The following is a 23,309-nucleotide window of genomic DNA, read 5'->3' on the forward strand; positions in this document are numbered from 1 at the left end:
TAATGATTCTATGATTCTATGATTTTGCAACATTGCTCTGGTGTGTTGCAACTGCACAGTTCCAGGGCTAAGTTCCCCCTCCAAACATGAGTGCTTTCATCTTCTTTAGAAGTACAATCAAATAAGAGCAGCTTTGAATCAGGAATGTGACTAGATACCACCACAAACTTAAGTTGGTATTACAGGAGATTTAATACAATTCAGCAATAAAACCCAGCATCTAGGTTGTGGGAAGACTGCGCTTGCTTTGTCTCACTTGTCGATGCATTCAGTATGCTGCCATAACCCTCAATAAAGTGCATTTCATCATAAGATGGGTAAAGGATCTATTACATGATGCTTCGATGCACAGATTTATCCACGTGTCCTATATGACTGTCTTGCTAATACAGCACCTTTTTTTTTTTTTTCCAGCTAATACTGTGATTGTATCATGCGTGGATACCTGTTCATCCAATAACACCACTTTTCCACTTTGTACTTTTAACAATTCTTGCAAAAGATCAGTGCAACAAAGAAGAGAAAACCAGATTATTTTACTGAAGGCCACTGTAAATAATTCCAATTTCCAAAATATTCCTTGCATGTGCCAGTCCTCCAGGAGGGAACAACAATCCCATAGTGAACACACAGAGTGTGAATCCAAGAGAGATGTGAATGTTGATCATCAAGGATCAGGGTCAGTAGATAAAAAAAGTAAGTAGGGGAAGAGAAATGCTTAATTTTGAAGTAGTTAATTACAACATAAAAGACATGTTTTTATTTGGTAGTTAAAAGAAAATTATAATATGCAGCTGTCTCTCTCTGGTCTTTGCAAATACTATGAACAATGGTTTTTTTAGCTTGTCTTTGCATGACTAGAAAATGCAGGTTTTATGCCAGATTCTCAGTGACATTCATTGTTGGCTGTCAGTGAAATGTGTAGGTAGCAAACCACTGATTTATTTTCTTTGAGGATCTTGTATAAAAATGTGTGTGTGGGACTGTCATTATCTTAGGGGGCTTTGTACTGGTCTGCAAGGAGGATGCTTGAGAAAAGGGTGCCTTATCCAACAGCCACCTGGAAAATTTCTGTCGCAAATTTGACCTCTGCCATCTGGCTTTTATGAATGCTTTTGTGTCACCCTCTTTATTCTTTTGGTCTTGCTAAAATTTCTAAAATATTTCATTTATTTTTAAAGAGTTGTAGTTTCTGATCAGTTTTAACACCAAATTTGCTTTTAAATGTCATTGTGGAACTCTACATGTTGAGTGCTGGTATTATATAAGTTGTTAGCAAGTATCTGAAGAACTGATTTGAAGAAATTCAAGAAATAACTATTTTTGTGCTTATCATCTATGGTGTCCACAACTGTGTAGTATCAGAAATGGCCAGAATGTTTCATAGAAGGCAGGACTGGCCTAGCAATATGGAGAAAAGTTCACAACATCCACATCTTTTCAGATGTGCCATGTACACTTGCAAAGTATCTGGAAACTTTTGGGGAAGAGAATACTTCTCAGTTTTGCTTTCCTAACATAACCAGTGACAGAGGCAACAGGCCAGCTCCTAAATATAAGAAATATAGTTCCAACTGCATCATTTTCTTATTACAAAATAGCTGGCTTAACAGATATGGAAAATAACTAAACAGAAAATATGTGCACAAACTCTGTTTTCACTTATACCTGTGCAACTCTAACACTTTGACAGTGTCTTACCTACCTATGGTTCTTGTCGACGTTGTACAAGTCTCACAGCTTGTGTGGCTTGAAGTGAAACAAGGACCTTCTGCAACTGATAGCAGATAGACTACATGCACACATCAAATGTCTTTTGTCATATGTTGTTTACTTGTTTGGGTTTTTTTTCATAGCCTGATTTTTGTCTGTTACCTTTGAGAACAGATGACAGAACAAAAAAAAAATGAAAAGCTCTGAAGCTGGTCGTAAAGCAAAAACGGGGTTATAATTTGCAGGGGAACTATATTTTGTATAGATAATCAGTACTCTTCAGATCTATTCAGAATAATTTTACATGGCATCCTTTTGTCCATTTTATTATAGTCAATAATGTAAAAGCCTACTGTATGTTTTTTGCAAATGAGACAGAGAAATTACTTTATTGTTCCTTCTGAGAATAGTGTCTCTGTCTACCACATATTATATAACAGTTTTGTTTTAATTTTTAGTTCCAAAAGAGAAAGTCTCGCTTGAAGTGAAAACAGAAGATGTTCTCTATTTTTCTAAATATTTTAATTTCACTACGGTTTCCAAGAAGGAAGAAGTAGAGCATAATACTTACTACATTCTGGAAATTCACATCAACAATTCTATGGTCAGAGGAAGAACTGCAGCCGAAGAATATCTAAATCATTCATGTCTAGTGGCAATGATGGAAGACCAAAGTGACTGTATAAATATTTCACTGCATCTGAAGTCTTACGTGGAATGTAAGTTACAAAGGAGAGTTAAGTTACAACAGAAATCAAACCAGAAACAACATGAATCTTGCAAATAATTTCCAGTAGCTATTTCTCTGCTTTCAGCAACCAATTTAAAATATTTAAGTATTTCACAAGAAAAGAATACAATTTTGGTAATCCCTTAGCAAAAGGCCATCTTTAGAAGGCATTGGACTGTTTTTATAGTGATTTAAAGGAGGTGTAGCTGTGGCGCTTTTTTTCATATAATCCTGGAATGGTTTGGGTTGGAAGGAGCCTTAAAGATCACCTAGTTCCCACCCCCCTGCTATGAACAGGGACCCCCTCCACTAGACCAGGTTGCTCAAAGCCTCATCCAGCCTGGCCTTGAACACCTCCAGGGATGGGGCATCCACAGCTTCCCTGGGCAACCTGTTCCAGTGCCTCACCACCCTCACAGTGAAAAATTTATTCCTAATATCTAATCTAAATTTACCCCCTTTCAGCTTAAAACCATTCCCCTTCATCCTATCACTACACTCCCTGATAAAGAGTGTTTCCCCATCTCTCCTGTAGGCCCCCTTGAAGTACTGAAAGGCCACTATAAGGTCCCTCTGGAGCCTTCTCTTCTCCAGGCTGAACCAGCCCAACTCTCTCAGCCTGTCCTCATGTGAGAGGTGTTCCAGCTCTCTAATCGTCTTCGTGGCCCTCCTCTGGACTCCCTCTAAAAGGTCCATGTCCTTCCTGTGCAGAGGACTCCAGAGCTGGACGCAGTAATCCAGGAAGGGTCTCATAAGAGTGGAGTAGAGGGGGAGAATCACCTCCCTCAACCTGCTGGTCAGGATGCTTTTGATGCAGTCCAGGATATGGTTGGCTTTCTGGGCTGCAAGTGCACATTGCTGGGTGATGTTTTTCTTTGAAGCAACACCGCAAAGTATCTGTACATTTTTTTTTTGCTTAGCGGTGACAGACTCACAAACTGCATGTATGACAAAACCTGGAATTACTTTTTTCTCTCCCCTCCCTGATAATGGCATAACCCTGTTGTCTTCGAGGTAAATTTAAAAATTCCTATTATCTTAAGTGGCAGAAGAACCAGGAGACAGGTTTGACTTTTCTTAATGTTGTACTGCAATATCCTACTATATGGCTTTATTACAGTACACTTAAAAGAGAAATCTTCATCTGAGCTAGGCTTAGTTTTCCCAGAGGACAGCCTGTCAGCTTTTTAAATTTCTCTTTGTGCTGCAGCAGTTTTTTTGTCTGATTGCCTGACCATGGTCAGGGCTTCCGGCCTATCTATAAGCAATGCTTGCCATCTGGGAATTGCTGAATTATTACATTTATTTAGTTTTGTATGGCAAATGCATTTTATGCTGTACCTTTGTTGGAAAAATTACATGTTTTGAAGTTAGCTAAACTTATGTTAAATAAGTCCAGGTAAAATCGTAGAGAACAGAGGGCAGCTTAATTTTTTTTTTAATAAATAGGTCTAGCTATGAGAAGAGTGTAGTGTTTAACTTGCCCTGCGAATTTGTGTCATAACTATGAGCTAACCACCCTTTACTAATGGTGGAAGTAGTTATCTCAAATTAACAATAGAAATTACCAATGCCTTTTTTCTGTTTACTTCAAAACAAAGCTAGAGAGGTCCTCAGGGCTTTGATTAGGCAAGGCTGATATTCAAGTCATTACAAGGTACTACAGGATGGGGTAGAGTACTCTTTGAAAGGAGCCTAAATGACTGTACTGAAGTTATTTTTTGTTATTTTTTTATTTAGAAGGGATGAGCTGTGCTTACCTCAAAGAGCCATGGGGTTACTGGCAGTTACCTCATGACTTCTCAATGGAGAAGATACCCAAGGGAAGTTGATGTAGGTTTAATTATGCTATTTAAAGTCAAGGAAAGGAAAACAGTGGTTGGCTATAGTCTGTAATTTGATTTTGTATGAGTCATAGTAGCATAGTTGGTTTTTAAAATAGTTATTTGACAATGCTAAGGTATGCATTAACATACAGCTACCAAAGAAGTTCGAAAGGTCTTTCAAACAACCAGAGAGGAAAGTTCCCCACGTTCTTTCTCTGTGGTATATAGTTCTGGCTTGTACTAGTTACTGAACTAATTCCTTGCAGAATGCGGGTGCATTTCTGCAGCAGCTGTTGTCTGAAAGAGCACTCAGTCCCACACTGATTATCCCCGAAGGCCCCTTTGGTTAAAAGAACTTTTCAGAGGGGTCCTGTTGGTGGCTTTTCCTCACTTTTTGATAAGAAAATTTGTATGTGTAGAATATTACCTTCTCCTGTGTATGAAGATAGACCCAGAGGTTGAGAATGCCAGTGTTGGCCAGTGGACCAGTTCCTTCTGTGTTCCATCCAAACAAAGATGGGATATATATTACCCTTGTTCTACCTTAAATATAAATGTTAATGTTTGAAATATTTTCTTCCTGGATGAGTTGCATATAACACTTTATACAAATAGGAAAAGTTTTAATTTGCTTAGCTACATATAACTATTTCAGACATGAGGAGACAGATACTGGTGAAAATGAACCTAAATTCTAGATAGGAAACTTAATTTCTAACAACAAAGAAGGCTGAAAGGAAAAGGCATAATCTTATCTTTTGCTTTAAATTTTCATCTGTGGGGATAGGCATATTCCAAAAACCGACCAAGATAGGTTGTTCAGCTTTTTTTCTGACAATGATTTCCTGCTTCATTTTCTCTCTTCTACATTTTATGGACAGATCCAATGTGTATGATGAAGATCATTTGGCTTACTCTGATTTCAGTAGTTTTTCTGTTTACTATCTCAATCGTCATCTACAAAATAGTCCAAGAGAATGAACACCACTGTAAGTAACAAAAAGTTAATCGGCATGAATTTAAATTTCTATGCAATGAAAAATATATTAATTTACAATAACAAAGTTGTTGATATTAATGTAGTTCAGACACCAATATTTTAATAGTAATATGGTAAAAGCTTCTTTCAGAGGGACTGAAATACTCAGATGATTGATACTATCACCTCTCACCTCTGACTTGTGGATGCAAATCCAAGCTTGTTGCTGGTGAAAGAAATAAGTTTTTTTTTTGACAGATGCTTGGTGGCCTATGATCCTTAGTGATATGAACTTCTGTTTTCAGACTGATTCCAGTAGATAAAACAATTACAGTTGCACCTTGTTGAAGATCTTAAGCAGAAATACCAATCACCAGTATAAGCAGACTGAAATACCCTTTCATTCCTGAAGATGATTCATCTAGGTCATGGTCAAGAAAAATTACAGGATGAATATGAGGAGATATGCACTCCATTGTTTGCCCTAAAAACTGGTTATCTAAATTCAGCGGTGGTATAATCCTATACAGGGCAACCAAGCTGTGCCTTCTTAACCCCAGAGCTGAATTAAGCCCAGATAACATTTCTTCTCTTTGCTGTTATTTCAGCAAAGAAAATAGCGTTGTGATTTCTGAATCAGCACTATTGACTATTCCAAGTGATTAAAACCTTGCTATGAAATAACTTGTCTTTAGTTCAGAGACTGAAACAATTGTTTCTACAGAATGCCTTTACCAGCCAAGACAGGCTCTTCCTATGCAATTCACTTGGGATACAGGCTGAAATTGGGATTTACAGTATTTCTTCTAGCAATATACAATGAAGAGAGCAAGAATAAAAGTCTAGGAGTAACCTGAGCAGGATACTTTTGAGCAATCAAGATAAAGTTCTCTGCACAAAAACAATGCAGAAAATTGACCATCTGTCAGCTGCTGGTCTTTGTTTTTCATCCCGAGTCAGAGGTAGGTGGTACAGGGAGCACACTCCCTCTCATCAGTGTGAAAAGAGTGTTACTTAACCTGTTAGCTGAGATTATAGCTCTTAGATGCTTTTCACAGCAATTTCCTGAGACTTTCAGCCAGTGTCAGCCCTGGCAGAATGCCTCTGGACAGCCAGTATTCGGTTGCTACTACCAGGCAGATGTGCATTCTCTTTGTAGTCCAGAGCTGCTGAGTGGAGACCTTGGTCACAGGGGTAATAAAAAATGATGAGCTATATCCTTTCCCCTGATTATCCTTACTGTATCCACAGGCGGTTTTGTAACAAGAGAGCAACAGGAGTCTAGCTTTAATCATAACTGAACAGAAGGGAGAGTGCCCACACACAAAATGTTTCTGTGATTTTTTTTGCATAATGTAAATATTTTATGCGTATATTTTTAATGAATAAGCAAAATATTTGCTTAAAATGGCAACCCCCCTCAATGATTAGAGGAACTCTTTACGAGATTATCTTGGTTAAAATACATGATCTTTTACTTACTGCTAGACCCAAATTCTGAGAGCTATTTTATGTATATAAAAATCCCATAAAATATAAATTAGCTCTTTATAAGGGGGCTATTAAATGCTTTAATTTAAAGGAATTTTATTTTTAATTTCAAAGCTACCTATAAGTGTCATGAGTATGATTCTCTATGCTTTATAGAGTCATAACATTCCATTTTTAATGCAGACTATTAGTAGTGATTATTAATGATTTACTGCCTTTATTCTTAAACATAATATTTCTATTAAATACAGGTTTTTCAGAATTGTGGACACAAGCAGGGAGGAAAAGATTTTCTGTTAATAGAGGAATAGTGTTTTTATTAGTTAAGTTTACAATATATAACATTATTAACAACATCAATATGTTACTGACAAAAAGACATGCGCATAAAAATCAAATTTAAGGGTTGTATGCCTTATGGGTATGATGCCACCTTTAATTGCAAGTCTACATACTGCCTTTTACAGTGCTGCCCGAGAAACACAGCAGAATATTACTATGTGCCTAAAACAGCCGCTAAGAATTTTTACAGTCATTCTTCAGTTAATAGTTTTTCTCTTAATTTCTGAGCACTACTGAAAGCTGTTAAGACATATAGAATTATTCATGTCCTCTTGAGACCTTCCAAGACATTCTGCTAGGCAGACTTTGAGAACCTCTGAAACATTAATGAAGTTATTTCCATGAGTGCATAAAATAAAATATCAAAATAAACTTGGTGGAGGTCAGTACCAATCCATGACACAGGAGCTAAATTAGAAATTAGTCCTTTCGCCTTTTCCCTTCCACTCTTGTCTTACAACGACTTCCAGAGCTTCCTTTGACATTAACTATTACAGTGCATGCTTCGGCCTCCAGTGCACGCTTAGGGCTTCAGCGCGTTAGATCTGTGCTGGCTATTCATAAAAAAATTATGACCTAAATAATGCTAATTTAGTGAACTTCTTGAAGACAAAGTTTTCTAGTGTTATCAAAAGAAAAAGCTAAAAATCAGTTCTCTTATGCAGAATTGGAGCAAGCCTGTCATCAGAAGCTGTCTGAGCCCTGAACTGTTGTCGTTGTAGAACAGGGCTAACTGTAACAGCTGCACAACCAACTGCAGTAACCCCACCTAAGAGTTCAGTATTAAGAGAGCAGCAGAAGGATGGAAAGACTGAGGAGTCAGAGGTGTTCAACCCAGCTCTATCTTTCTCTCTATGAGTGATGTAGAGCTTGTTCTCAAACTGTGCTTCCAAGGATTAACATGTCACACTTGCAAAGAATCTGTCAGTTTCGTGAGATGCTAGTGCACTCCATCCTTGCTATTCCACTGTCAGCAGTGTGAGACTGAACCTGTACTAGAAGGTGTACTTCTTTGATAGCCTTCCAATTTTTTTTCAGGGTATACAGTATAGACGAGGGAATGAATAATTTGAAAGGGGCAAACCTGAACAGAATTTGCAGAAAATTTAATTCAGGAAAATATAAAACACTAGCCCTAGGTTTTCCTCATCACCTTATTTCAAACCTTCCTGTTTTTTCATGGAAGGTATTTTAACAGCTTAAGAATAAGGTGTTTACCAGCCTTCCGTCTAATCAGTGCCGTGTGTAGTTCTATAGTTGAGGTTAACACATTTTGTTTAAAACAGATTGTAAACACAGAGAAACGGCAGTTTCTGCTATTCTAAGAAGAAAGAGTTCTAGACATGCAAGAAGGACCATATCTGCTACTAAAATTCATCCTTTTCCTGGTAAGTAATGCAAAAGTAAAATAAAAGCCTAACAAATCTTGAGGCATGAGGAGGTCAAGAAAGACCTTTTGAGTCTTTACTGTCAGAGGATGCTTCAGATTTGTTTCAGAGTTACCTTGAGCCTACACAAATGTGATCTCACTTATGTTATGGAAACATTTTTATATCATAAATAGATAATTCTGATTATGAAACTATAAGAAGACTTATGTATATCATGCGGGAATGCTTATCCCAGTTTTCCAAATGTGTTGCATTAATGATTTTGGGTTTTTTTACCTCCTTTTAATTTTTGGTCATGTTGTGTGCCACATTTGAGGTTTGGCAGCTGAGTGCTTTGTCTATGAAAAGTATACAGACATGTACACACATGTATGTATGCTCTATTTGTTTATGGCTCTTGACAAAATTTGCTACCAAAGGATGGAATGGATGGCTGTAGCAGGACCCAGAGAATGACTCTGCTGACACTTTGTAGCCTATTTCTAGGGAAAAACTCCTACAAAGTATGATTTTCTAGTCTCAGATAAGAACTAAAATGTGGTCTTCTGAGAATGTAGTATGTTTACCATAGATAAATTAAATGGCATGGCTAAACTCAAAGCCTTGGTTCCAGAAATTATGATTTGGTAATAAATCTCTGTATGAAGGGAAATTAGCAGCTGTAGCTCTGAGTGTTACTGATATTGCTGGAAGAGTCATATTCTTGTATTAAATTCCATGGATTCTGGTTTCATGAAGGGAGCTCTATCTTTAAAAATATTAACATGGACATACAGAATAATAGCTCTGAATGGCAAACCATCCTCCCTCCAAATGAAGAACAACTACAAAACCAGCAAATGAAAAAAAAATTGTTTTAAATTTGGCTGGGCTTGGGTACCTCCCTGTTTGTTTTGTTGGTTCTTTAGGAGTAAGAGGAGATTCAATAATTTCTCTCTACAACTCAATAACTCATGGCATTTCAGTTTTACCCAAAAAAAAAGCTCCCTGTCTGTCTGAACTCTCCTGGGAGTACAATTTATGCTCCATGCTTATAAAGCACTGGCTGCATCTAAGATATATTTATGAGCTCATTATTTTTATCCTGCAGGAGAGGAATTATCTTTCTGACATCTTTTGTCTTTGGAGTTTTATGGAAATTCAAATCTAGTTTACTAGATTTTACTGAAGAGAATAGGAATCCCATATTGGTCTATCATTCTTACTTCTGTGTTCCTCCCTCTTCAATCTATCCATTTAACCCAGAAAGATGCTTAGTTGTATGAACTGCTGTAATGGGTTTTATTTTAATATGAAATTCCTTGATTTCACACACCATAATTCCAGGGAATCCAGTCAATTTCCCAATTTATACCAATATAATTTCAAGTGGAATCAAGACCATATGAAAAGTTTATTTTTTTCCGCAGTTGCTAAGTTTAAGATTTGCTACTGTGATAATGGATTATAAATAGCTATGATGACTTCTTCAACAGCCCTTGATAATATTTTTACTGTCATTAGTACATATCTTGGAATCTTGAAACAAAATATTGAGATCCACTGAAGACAATACAACCACCCTGGAAATACTGTAATGAGACTAAATAACTATGTACCTGAGAGGATTGTGACAGTATCTCATATAGATGAAAAGATGTATAGGTACTACTAAAAGGTTATTCAAAGTTCGGGAAGGATAAGGGAAGAAAAATAAACTTTTACTTTGTGAATGAAAATTATTTCCTAGGTAGACTCAGAAAATTACTGTCCCAATATCACCATGGTCCTACAAAAAGAGAATTTACAGCAGGGATGCTAGTTCTGTGAAACTGTTAGTGGCTCTTGTCCATAAATCATTACTATTAAGTCTAGTGACCAGGCGAAAGGAGAAAAAATGTACAGTATGTTCTTGAGGGTAGGATTAAAATTACAGCCTTCCAAATTCATGGTACTACAAAGGATTAAGCACATATATAGTGAGGACAGGGGAGCTTCAAACCATTCTGGACATAAATGTTGACTAAATATTGTCTGTGCTGTTAAGACAAACAAAGTATGCACTAGAGCATTGGCTGTACAGAGCGTATTTTGTAGACTTTGGATCTGTTATGATGTAAAATAGTCCCTTGAATCGTATGAATTGACGAAACACAGTCGCCCTTAAATGCAGCCACAAGAGAAGGGAAGGAGTACAGGGTGCTTTTTCTTCAGTGCAACAAGTAGGTATTCTTCAAGTGGTTGATCTGTATTTCCAGACACAGAGCATTTTTGTATCAAATAGTGCTTGATAGTAGTATCACATGGAAAATAATTCGTAGAGCAAAAGTCAGTTCCTTGCTTTGTGTTCCTGACAGAGAATCTTAGGGAGATTCACACATAAGAGACTTTTATTGCAAGAATTTCTTTGAGGAGCTTTCTCAAATTGAAGAGGCAGTAGAAGAGGTTTTGGAACAACTTAATAAATTAATAATAGCAATTAGAAGGACTAGACAGTATTCCCCACAGTGTTTTAAAAAAACTCAGATAGAAACTGCTGAGCTGTCAAGCAGCTTACTGCTTAAATCAGCCTCAGTTCCAGAGAAAGGGAAGGCAGTTATACTTGCCCTGGTCTTTTACCTTTCCCTTAGCCCACTTTCCCTAAACCACTTTAGAATCTTTTCCACTACTAGTAACTGATTAAGTATAGCTATTCTCATATAGCTGTATCCTAAAAAAAGATAAGCCTGGGGACACAGCACAGAATTACTTGTTGGGAGCAGTCCAGTGTTTGTGAACTGTACACTACATTATTAAAAAAAAAAAAAAAAAAGTTGTTGCACAGGAAGCAAACTGCGTAAATCAGGGTGTTTAATACCTAGACTGAATCTGCCTATCAGGGACCTTTCATACTGGAAGTTTCATTAATATAACGATATCGGCTATACTTAAGTGTAAATTTATGTTAGTGGAAGTCTACCACTATAAATTCCCATTTAGACCTCGTTTTCCTAGCATAAGAATGACATTCCTTGTTTATTTTTATCCTATTTTGAAAGCAGCATAAGGTCTGTGAAAAAAAGGTCTCTTCCCATTCCTATGTTAGAATGGGATCGTGCAGATAGGGACTCATATTGTAACAGAAACATAGAATGGTTTGGGTTGGAAAGGACCTTCAAGATCACCTAGTTCCAACACCCCCTGCCATGGGCAGGGCCACCTTCCACTAGAGTAGGTTGCTCAAAGCCTCATCCAGACTGGTCTTGAACACCTCCAGGGATGGGGCATCCACAGCTTCCCTGGGCAACCTGTTCCGGTGCCTCACCACCCTCACAGTGAAAAATTTCTACCTAATATCTAATCTAAATCCACCCTCTTTCTGCTTAAAACCTTTGCTCCTCTTACTACACTCCCTGATAAGGAGTGCCTCCCCATCTCTCCTGTAGCCCCCTTCAGGTACTGGAAGGCTGCTATAAGGTCTCCCCGGAGCCTTCTCTTCTCCAGGCTGAACAACCCCAACTCTCTCAGCCTGTCCTCATAGGGGAGGTGCTCCAACCCTCTGATCGTCTTTGTGCCTTCCTCTGGACCTGCTCCAATGGGTCCATGTCCTTCTTATGTTGGGAGCTCCAGAGCTGGATGCAGTACGCCAGGTGGGGTCTCACAAGAGCAGAACAGAGGAGCAGAATCACCTCCCTCGTCCTGCTGGTCATGCTTCTTTTGATGCAGCCCAGGACACGGTTGGCTTTCTGGGCTGCAAGCGCACATTGCCGGCTCATGTTTTTCTTTTCATCAACCAACACCCTCAAGTCCTTCTCCTCAGGGCTGCTCTCAAGCCATTCTCTGATTTTGTTCATATCATCATGTTATTACTCTACAGTCTGTGTGGGCAACATTAGTTCAAATATAATGCCTTGTTCTACATTGCTCAAATGGCATACTTCTCTCATTTTCAGTGATACTCCATTGGCTCATGGAGTCACAGTTTGGTTCATCACATTTTAGGATACAAATACAGGATTCCTCAAGTCACTTGTCTGGCTCACAGTACTGCAAAATTAATTCTGATGGATGGTAATTTTATAACTCATCCTGAAAGAAGGACATTGTAGGATCATGGTGACAAACAGGATGCAGAGAATAAAATCTGAAGGTTTCTGGCCTGCAGCTGTTTTCTGGACTGTTTAGATTTTGTGACATCCGAAGCATTTGATATAAGTGGGCTTGACAGCTGTAATTTGCACGGAAGAAACAACAAGACAAATTTCTTGTCAGTCATTTGAATTCCTTTATTGTTTTCTGTGCTATCCTATTGAAAGAATAGTTCCTCTCCTACAAGTTTAGAGGAAACAGGCAAAATTCTGCCATCTCTCTAATGTATCCCTACAGCTTCAGGTGAGTTGACAGGTTGGAAATAGAAGTGAACGCTGGCTCAGTAGCGTCGGGGCTGGCATCCCAGTGAATTCAGACTCATTCCTCCTTGTATTCTGCAATACATTTTATTTTTAGTAAAGAGGACAGGCAGCAAATAGATGCAAAGCCAAGAAAGGAGACATTTATTTAATCTTGGCCTAGTGAAGCATCACCTATTTGATTCTGATCCTTCTCAGTTCCTGACGTAGCTGAATCATTGTCTTTTCCTCTGCAGCTTAGATGAATGATGCTAGGAAAAGCAAATCTTGTCACAGTATTCAATATTTAACACAGACTTACGTGTTCCTGAAATGCAACATTTCCAGGGAAAAATGTGAAGCCTTATTAGCAATTTGGGTCTTTTTTTATGTTTCAGAAAGGAGGATAAAATCTATAGGATGCAGGTAATTTTAGGGAGCTTTTCATAGCCCCTGTATGTTTTCAGTAGAGCACTGATGCACAGGGGGCCATTTCGCTGCTCAGTCTGCGTGCATGCGGAACAGTGTTACACGGAGGCTCTGAAGGGACAGTCAGCCTACATTCCCATTCTCTCCAGGTTCATCCTGAGTGTGAAACAAGATCCATTGCTATTTTTAAAATTACCCTAGTTTTATTTTAACTTTGCTTTTCATTTTCAGTTGCTTAATTACCCAGATTGAAACTTCACTTTTTAATTGCATTTGTAAAGAGAGAAGCTCAAATGATACAGTGAGTGGAGGAGGGATGTAGCTCCATGTAAGTGACACGTTTCATCTTTTTGTTATGAACTCCATAGAAAACCCATTTGTAGGTTTACAGAAATTATGGCTGGGGACAGGATGAACCTGGAGTTAAAACATTATTTGTGTTCTACTGTAGTTCTTTGGAAAATGCATTATATCCACAACTCTGACGTCATTAGCCTGACAATGCTATTTCTGTGTTTCTTTGTCTCTATCCCAGTAAGAGATCATATCAGTATATGTGTTGCCAGTCTGTAAAGGCATCACCACGCCTTTCCCTGCTTCTGAGGTGCATGTTGTCATCTTTGTTAACAACTGGATGATACCCGGTAGCTCTCCCTGTGTGTATGACGAGTTAATTGAGGACACATCACATGTTCCTGAGTGGCAATTTGGGTGGCCCTTATGTGAAACTGAATCAGAAAGTTCACGGTCTAGATTTCAGTTGTTTCCATTTAACTGGCCAACTGTACGCTTTTGAATTTTTGGAGACACTTAGATAACCCAAAATTTGCATGCTTTTTTATTTTTACTACTAGTAAAATTTCCAACAGCACTTTAGTTGCCTACCCTCGAGATGCTTCCCAGCGAGACCAGGGATCAGTATGTTGTAGTCCCACTAGTATCAAGAACAAGTTAAATAAAAACATGGTTAGTACTTTCAAGAGTTCCTGACATGTATCTGCATCTCTAGGCACTGAAATCCCACTGGCTGTCCACCTCTACCTTGTGTTCAGTCTCAATTATTTTCAAACCTGCAAATTCAATGTTTAACACTCTGCAGATGTATTTGCTGTTTAATAATAGGGATAAAAATTACTTTAACTTTTAAATAGTGAAAACCAGCAAACACCAGATTGCCCTTCCTGCACAGACCACAAAGATACTGCCCATAATTCCTGAACAAGACCATGGTCATGTGGGTACATCAACTGGAGAAGGTAAGTAAATATCTTATAACTCTGATTATTCTGTTTTGCCTCATATTTTCCAAATTAATAGTACACAATATCTGCTGAAAATAAATTACTACTTCTTCTAGCCAAGTATATGAGATGACAAACTGGAAAATGTGTTTTGTGAGAGCTAGGTGGCGGGGAAACAAAATCAATTTTCCTTCTGCTACCAAGAGTCCTCTATAAACTAATGTGTTAGCCTTTTAAACTGTGTGAGTCCCTGAAGGCCTCAGTGCAAATTCTGATGCTATTTTTCTAGTGTAGAATATTGTGTCCTGGACTTCGCCATTATGTTGACATTTGTTTCTGACAAGGGCAGAGGAAAGAATCAATTTGCAAATGATTTCTGAAGAGAATCACATGTCTGAAATAGTTTGCTGATTAACTTTCTCCAGCCCTTGTACTCCAGTAATTGTTTCAGGAAATCCAGATGTAAGGAAGCAAGTCTGAAAAGAAATGTGCAGTAAGAGATACCTCTTCCTGGCAATACTTGTAATGCCTAGAAACAGAACACGTGCTACTTGATTAAGTAATACAGACTAATATATCAATTGCATAGACAGGGTTATAGCTACTTGCACAGATTATATCACAGTTTATGGTGAGTTTTGTAGGTTAAAAGGTTAAGAAGGTCCTTCTTTACATCTGTTTAAATTGGATGGAGTTTTACTGAACACTCAATATCATGTCATGCTATCTTTTTAATGTGTTAAAAAAAATTGATGTACTGAAGAGCAGTTTGATTTTTGTGCTTCATGTGGAACGATAAACAATGAAATTGTATTTTCAGAGCAGAGCTAAAGAAGAAATTTTGAACAGCATTGATAAGAAAAGATGAAGTACTGCCCTAATAAATTAATTGAGATACATTATTGTTTGGTTTTTGAAAGAGTCTATCTGTGTTACAGGACAGTGTATTATAGTAATTAAAAATACTGACCACTTTTAAAGTGATTCCCATCCATAGATCTTATGAGGACTCACAAAGGTGGAAAGCTGTCATTATTACTGTTCTAAAATGAAGGTATCAGGAGGCAGGAAAGGATAAGATGACTTGGGAAGTCTGCGACATAGATGAGAGTGATTCTCAGATTATCTGAGTTCAGCTGTTTGCCATTTGGACATCACAAGCTTTTGCTGAGTGAGAAGGGCCTTTCCCAGAGACCCACCAGCCTTTCTGTGGGGCTGCTGTTTCCTTTCTCCAAGGACTACTCCCAACCACTTCAGTACTGGACCGTTTCTTTTTCTGATACCTGTCAACTCTCAAGTAAAGCTTTATCTTCGCATATCCCTGTCTGCCACGTACCTGCCCACCTTAATTGTTTCCTGTGAGAGCGTTTACTCTCTGTGATACATGTGATAATTGTCAAATACATGAAATTGTAATGTTACATGACAGTGTGGAAAGATTATTACAGGCTGTGCCTGGAGAAGCAAGAACTTAGAGCTAGATCTTGCCTTTTATCACATTAAGTTTTGAATAACATTGCTCAAAGGAATACTGTTTCAAAGCCAGATACTCTGTGAAAATAATAAAAGCACTTTCTGCTTTAGTTTTTCTTCACTTCCTGCAAACAAACACTTCTCCCTTCATCTGATAAGGTCAGATTCAACTCATTATTACTTGTGTTCGTGGGTGGCTCAGTAGCTAATGACACTGCAGTTACAGGAAAGCTTGCTAGCTGCAAGTCCTTTTGGTTACTTAGGCTGTGGAAGCAGGTTGTGATCTACTTTTCTCATGAGTGCTGTGGTTGTCTCTATAAAGTCTCTAGAATGCTACTAAAGCCTACTTTGTGCAACAGGCAGGAGCTAGCTGCATTAGAAGTGCTGCACATGAACAGCCAAGTACTGAAAATGAAAAACACCAAGATGATTAAATTCCCATAATTGACAGAGACAGTTATAGACTCCATCAGCTTGATAAAACCTGTTTTTTCCCAAGAAGGGGTTGGGTTGGAGATAAGAAGTGTGTACCAGGAGCTTCTTGATCAAAAGGCATCATCTTTGTATCACACTACCGGTTGCTCCCCTGAAGCACTTTCATTTCAGACCATCAATACAATAGCCTCAAACAAAGAAGGGTTCTGGCCTGAGCTAGAAACCTGAGCGAGCTCCACTGGGGATAGTGCTTACATCTGCCCTTCAGATTTGGCTTCAGTCCAGTTGGTAAGAGTTACCTCAATGCCTGCCCTGCATCAAATGGGCAAGAGAAAGAGAGGCAAACCACTTTTGGGTTATGCTTTGCCTCATTTCCAGCTGGCTGGAGCTGTACTCAGAGACAGCACAGAGTTTATTTGATTTTTGTGTGAGGAGGCTAGCTGCACAGTAGGTGTGGTAGGTGTAACAGGGGGTGGAAGGTGTAAGGAGGAGGAAATGGAAAAGCAAGGCTCACTCTTACCACTGTCATTATTGCTACTGAGCTGGAGAACCTGCTGATGGCCTCAGCAATGGCCCTTAACCCAACACATTGAAAGCTGAAAGGCAACACAACATTGTTTTTAGCCACAGGAATTTAGTAAGTCAAAATCCAGATTGGACAGGAGAGCAAAGTATAAGGCATGTTATTTGCTCATTGTTCCAATCTGCTACAAGGAAGTATTTGTCTTGTTAACAGATGGAGAGAGATCAATAATCAATTGCTACTTTCACACATCACTACTTTCTGCTTTTTTATTTCTTTTTATGTTTTTTAAAATGTCTTTTTAATGTCTTTATATATATATATGTATAAGACAATATGTGCATGGTCATGTTTATCAATATACTTATATCCTATGTGTATGTACATCTATATATCTATATGTGTGTGTATTTGTGTGTGTGCACAGAGATGCATGCACATGCTCCATTACTTACTGTTCATTAGTTATTATGACACTGACAGCTAATTCAGCTAGCAGAAAAATGTACCAACTTCTGCACTCGTACTTTTGCCAAAAGGGAATCTTTTCAGCATAGGTCACTTAATGTCTCTGTGTATTTTCACAGTAACTATTATTATGATATTTGAGTGCTGAAGTTAAGAATTCTTCTCTGTTTCTGACATCTTTCATTAAAACACCTTATTAGCAGATGTCCTGGAAAAAAATTAATGAGCCAAGCCTCTGAAGTGCTATAAGACAGTCCTCCCTTTACATATGACAGCTGTAGATGTATTTCCTTAGTGCTGTCAAAAGATGACATTAATTACTGTAAATTTCAAAGCTGCTGTTTATTTAGATAGGAAGCACGAACATTTTTTTGCATTCAGGGGCAATGCTGTTCAGGGGACAGCATGCTAGAATAAGGCTCTGGAGACCCAAATTTTCTGTCTCTGCTAATGACACCTCATTACTAATTTGCACCATGGTAATAACTGTTTATCCTCAGCTGAAACAGAAATTGTGTAGTGCTTTTAGCTTACAAAGCACTACTTGCATCAACTGGTATTTTTAACTTTAAAAGCACTACTTGCACCAACTATTATTTTTAGCAGCTCTAAAATGCTGTGGGATGTATATCTCGGTCTGCGCTTTTTGGTTGGTTTTTTTTTGGTTTGTTTGTTTGGTTGGTTGGTTGGTTGGTTGGTTTTTTTAGTGAATACTCTCTTCTGTGACAGATGAAAAGACAGAAACAAGAAGCTGGACTGATAGCAAGAAATCTGGGAGAACAGACCAGAAGGATAAATACAGAATTTATATATTGAAGATAGGCTACTAGCTCCCTTTACTTAAAAAAAATGCAGCATGTGAAACCATAAGAGGACATTTGTGAATGTACTTGATTCAATGGCAATTTGGGGAAATTAGAGACAGATACAGAAATGACAGTTCCTGGATGAAGTGCTGCCATTTTATGAGGAAAGAAAGAAGGAAATCTCAGTGTCTTAAAGCCAGCTGTTGTGGAGTCATGCTCTGAGCTGTTGTTAGATCAAATTCACATAAATTGGTCACTACTACCCCTACCCCAAACACTTTATTTACTGCATCAGTCTCTTTGACAGTCAATGCTCCAAGGACAAGATGAAACAATATTAGTATCCTGCCTCCCATTAATTCTCTTGATAGAACCAGTGAACACGTCAAAGGCTGCATAAAAGTTAATGAAAGTTCCACATCAGCAATTGATGACAATTTTTAGTACGCTGCCTTTTGCCATCAGCACTTCCATCTCTCTTTTTAGAGAGCTTTGAGATCCTTGAACACGTAAGGTGCTTCATGTCTGTTGTGGCTGAACCCCAGCCAGCATAAGCACCACACAGCTGCTTGCTCACTCCCCCCTCAGTGGGATGGGGACAGAATTGGAAGAGTAAATGTGAGAAAACGCGTGGGTTGCAATAATGACAGTTCAATAGGGAAAGCAAAAGCCATGCACATAAGCAAAGCAAAGCAAGGAATTAATTCACCATGTCCCATCAGCAGGCTCATCAGGAAAGCAGGGCTCCATCATGTGTAACTGTTACTTGAGAAGACAAACGCCATCACTCCTAATGTGCCCCCGTTCCTTCTTCTTCCCCCAGCTTTATACACTGAGAAGAAAGTCATATGGTATGGAATATCTCCCAGCTGTCCCAGCTGTGTCCCCTCCCAGCTTCTTGTGCACCCCCAGCCTACTCGCTGGTGGGGTGAGGAGCAGAAAAGGCCTTGCCTCTGTGTGAGCACTGCTCAGCAGTAACTAAAACACCCCTGTGTTATCAACACTGTTTCCAGCACAAATCCAGAACACAGCCCCATACTAGCTACTTTGAAGAAAATTAACTCTATCCCAGACAAAACCAGCACAACACCTCTGTATTTCTTTCTGAGTGACAGTGTAGCTGTATAGTTAGATAAGACAAGTAGGTCTCCCAGTGAATATAGAATTTAAGGCACAATCTTATCTTCAGGTGAAATGGGTTGTAAAATGGGAACATAAGGTAGATGACAGGTAACTAACAGGGAGGATGCACAGGGGAAGCATGTGTATGGCTAAAAATGTGAAAACCTCTTTAACAGAAATTATAAAATAAAATAAATTGATGGGTCCCTTTCCTCTCTTACAATCTAAAAGCACATGGACATGAAACCATACCTTGTGGGGTGGCTGGCACAAGAGATCAGTAAGTAACTAAGTGTATGAAAGGCTATCCAGCTACATTCACAGTATCATCACTGCTGTCATTTTCTAAGGATCCCCTCCCCTGGCAATTTAGAAATTTAATTGTGCAGAGTCCAGTCTAATACCAGGAAAATTCAATGCAGTCCACCTACGGTGTTACCACCTGGGCTTTGGCTCAGGCCCTTGCTGCCTTCCTGAAGAAGTCTTTAAATGCCATCATTGCAGAACTTAGTAGCACAAACGGAAAGGGAACTAAAAATATTCTTTGCCTGCTTTTCTTGATGTGATTGTGGCTTTCCAAAAATGTTTTCATATTTAAAAGAATTCCCGTCTCAGCTGTCTTTGAGCAAGACACCCACACACACAACAGAAGATACAAATTATGCAGGGGAAACAGTGAAACTTGTAGTTCAAAACATTCTAGCAAAGGCACATACCAAGTGTACTCTGGAGCCAGAGGAAGATTACAGTTAAGCTGTTCTTATAAATCATGGACGTATTTGTAAGGAACAGTAGGTGTGATTTGAAATTGGTGGGATCCTTCCAATTATCCTTTTGACATTTTTTCTGAAAAGCATAATTTCAGTACTCAGAAGTGACAGTACTATGGTTAAAGTAATCATAAAATTGTGTGTGATGCTGCTGAAATCCGAAGTTCCTACTGGTACTGACATACTGGGTTTACCAGTTGGCCATTGTTTTAAGACATAATTTTTTATGCTTTCGTGAATTCCTGCAGGTAGCTATAAAAAAAATATGTATGCCCATAGGCAGCTTTAAATTGTTTTCAGGACTACATGCTGTCACTCAATTACATATTTAGTTTTTAAATATAATGAAAGATAATTCCTCCTGTTTCTACTTCCATAATAGATTCAAGTCTTAATCATACATTAAAATGAAAACTCCTCTCAGTATGAAAGAGCTCACAGGATCAGATTGCTGAGCACATTCCAGGGTACTTGGCACAATTATTGGGTTCTGCATAAAACGCATGCCAGGATGTGTTTCTTTCCAAAGCAGGCACTGGGAGGTTTTTGAAGGGAAGCACTCCTGCTTGCTTGCAGAACTGGACTGTAATGGGCACTGTGCAGGCTGTTTAAACCCCCTGTTACATTAGCTGGCATCAATTTTTGATGTGTTGTATCCTCCTTACACTTGTCATCTTCTAGCTCACTTCAGCAGCTGCTGCCTCCAGTACGATTTCACAGCCAAAGAAACACTTCTTATCCCAGTTCTTACGATGAAGGAAAAGGGAGACAGATGTTGTTATTGGGCCTGCAGCTACATTAACTACAAGAATGGGTGACAAGCTATATAAGAATAAGAAGCATAGAAATCCATTGCTTTTACCCCTAGCATTGTACAGTTTCCTAAAAACTAAAGATGAGCTTGACTGGGCATTTTCATATTTCAAGGTTCCTCATCACGTGCTACTTTGCGAGCTGCAGTCCAAATTTCAAAAATCTCATTGATGATTACTGAGGAGTATTTTTCACTTAGTGATGTGGAAAAAGCTGCTCTTATTTCATTATTTCAAAATTTGTCCTACTGTATACAAGTATGGTACAGGAAACACAGTTGGGCACAGGTCTGCAAATTCTTCCATCCAGCTGGTGGTTTTGGTTTGATCTATTTTTATTTTTACCCATTAGGATAATCTAGTTTATTTTGCCTCAGCTGCAAGAGACCTTGTTAATACCCCGGATTTACTTCTGAACACTCTGCTGAAGGTGGAGTGCATGAAGAGATGCCCAGGAGCTAACACAGAGCAAGAGATTCTGGAGTGGAGGCAGACATCACACAAAACACTCCTCCCCTCATCTAGCTGCCAAGAGTGAAGAAGAGAGTGAAGCCTGCTCAGTTATATGAAGGAAAGAGATCAGTCACCACCCACCTTTAAAAGAGTTCCAGACTGAACCCTGTGTAGATGGAGACACTGCAGGAACCCAGTCAGAGACACTTCAAGTACATCGTTACTGGCGCTCTTCAGCCTGGTGGATGTGGTGAATGCTCTCCCAGGCAGCTTGGGGCTCTGCTCACCCTTCGGTTGCCAAGCTTCACTAGATAAGGTCCAGTGCTTCTCACTCTGGTTCGTGGGGCAGGTACCTAAACACCATCCTGTTGGCAGGTACCCTTTGTAGGTCTGTTGCTCCAATCTGACATGTATCTGCTATTTTGTCTGCCTCTTAATACTGTTGTTTTATTTTGCAATAAAGAGGAGAATTCATTACTGTGAAAGTCCAAAAAATTACATTTAAGATAAATTGGAAAAGTCTGCTTTTTTAACCTCCTCTATTTTCTGATATTGTTTTCTTTATTTTCAGATGTTGCCACATGAAATATGATTACTGCTGGATGAAAGAAGGCACATCACACACCACAGAAGAAGGCATCTCCGTTTCCAGTTTGTGGAGCTCTGCTACCCATCTTCCCATGAGAATGCCAACTATGCATTTTAGTGGAGAAGCTCCATTTTATCTATCATCAGAATTATTTGGTATTAAGAAAATATGAATGATGGACAAACATGTTTTGCTGTAGAATCAACTTCAGTAGAAGAGTATAGATTTCACATCTATTTTCAGTTCATTCAGAATTTATACTTAATCATATGGATATGAGATCATCCTTGCAATAATTTCATTTTCTGTGTGAGAAGGAATTTATTTTGTATTCTCCATACGATAAGAAAGACTGTTTAAAGATAGAAACTACCATCTATGTTCATGAAACAAGCACAGTTTTCAGCCTGTTTAGTGCTTTAGGTGACTAAGATGCTTTAAAAATACAATTCCTGGCTGAAGGATCATAAAAGGAAAGAGTTCTACATTTTAATTTCTGCAGTAAACCAGGAAGACCTTCATAAATTCTGCAAGATCTTAGTGGATAAAGAAAAGAAAATGTGGAAAAATGGTAATTTGTCTTCAAACCACAAAATCATTATTATTGTTTTTTAATAACTCATTAAGACACCAGAAGGGTTTCATACTTTTTGATAAATTGCATTTCTCTCTTTTGTACTAGCTTAGGTAATTAGTATTCAGACTCATTATCTCCTGGAACTTTTCCTTACTTTCCATTTATAGTAATGGAGCTGTTGGGGCTGAGCAGGGTCCCAAACTCATTCGGTACTAACACATTATTTGTAGGAACCATTTAACCATCAATTACTAGGCAGAGACAGAAATTGCAGAGCCAGGGCTTCAGACTCCCTTGTGCTAAATCCATCAGGATGAACAGATTGTAAACTGCCCATTGCAAATATGATATGCAGCAATTTAGCATCATGTTAATACTTCATAACCTCCATCCCTTACATTTATATTGCTTTTCCCTCCTGAAGCTTTTTGAAATTGCTTCTTCAGTCATTATACTGCACCAAGCAGTTCAGATTTAATAGGAATAGTTGTGAACATTAGCTTCTGAATGATTTGAGGCCATATGGATTTTTTTATATTTAGTTGGATAAGTCTGAAGCATTTGTTTCTACTGTTTGTTACCATCTTTAAAAATCAGAGAAGAATAGCGACTTTCTTGATTTGGGGGCTTTTGAGGCTTTACTGCTTATCTGTGGCAATAACCTAAAGCTTTTCAGAAATGCTTTTTTTTTAAATACAGTGTATAAAATAAACCTCTCACAATTTGTTTCTGTTTTGGTTTTTTTTTTTTTTTTTTTTTTTTTTTTTTTTTTTTCTTCTTACTATAGAACAGC

General features: G+C 38.4%; 1 protein-coding gene across 1 annotated transcript; it reads left to right on the top strand.

The window, feature by feature from the left end:
- Positions 1-414: 414 nt before the first annotated feature.
- On the top strand, positions 415-20,903 carry LOC104459696 (transmembrane protein 156-like; the record flags this gene model as incomplete). The annotated part of the gene is made up of 6 exons (XM_010076225.1): positions 415-696; positions 2,172-2,432; positions 5,151-5,258; positions 8,368-8,469; positions 14,399-14,503; positions 20,767-20,903. Coding segments are annotated over 6 exons (995 nt in total), but the record flags the coding sequence as incomplete, so codon positions are not given.
- Between the last annotated feature and the right edge of the window lie 2,406 nt (positions 20,904-23,309).

This window comes from Pterocles gutturalis, unplaced genomic scaffold (genome assembly GCF_000699245.1).
Source record: "Pterocles gutturalis isolate BGI_N339 unplaced genomic scaffold, ASM69924v1 scaffold18588, whole genome shotgun sequence".
Classification (NCBI taxonomy): domain Eukaryota; kingdom Metazoa; phylum Chordata; class Aves; order Pterocliformes; family Pteroclidae; genus Pterocles; species Pterocles gutturalis.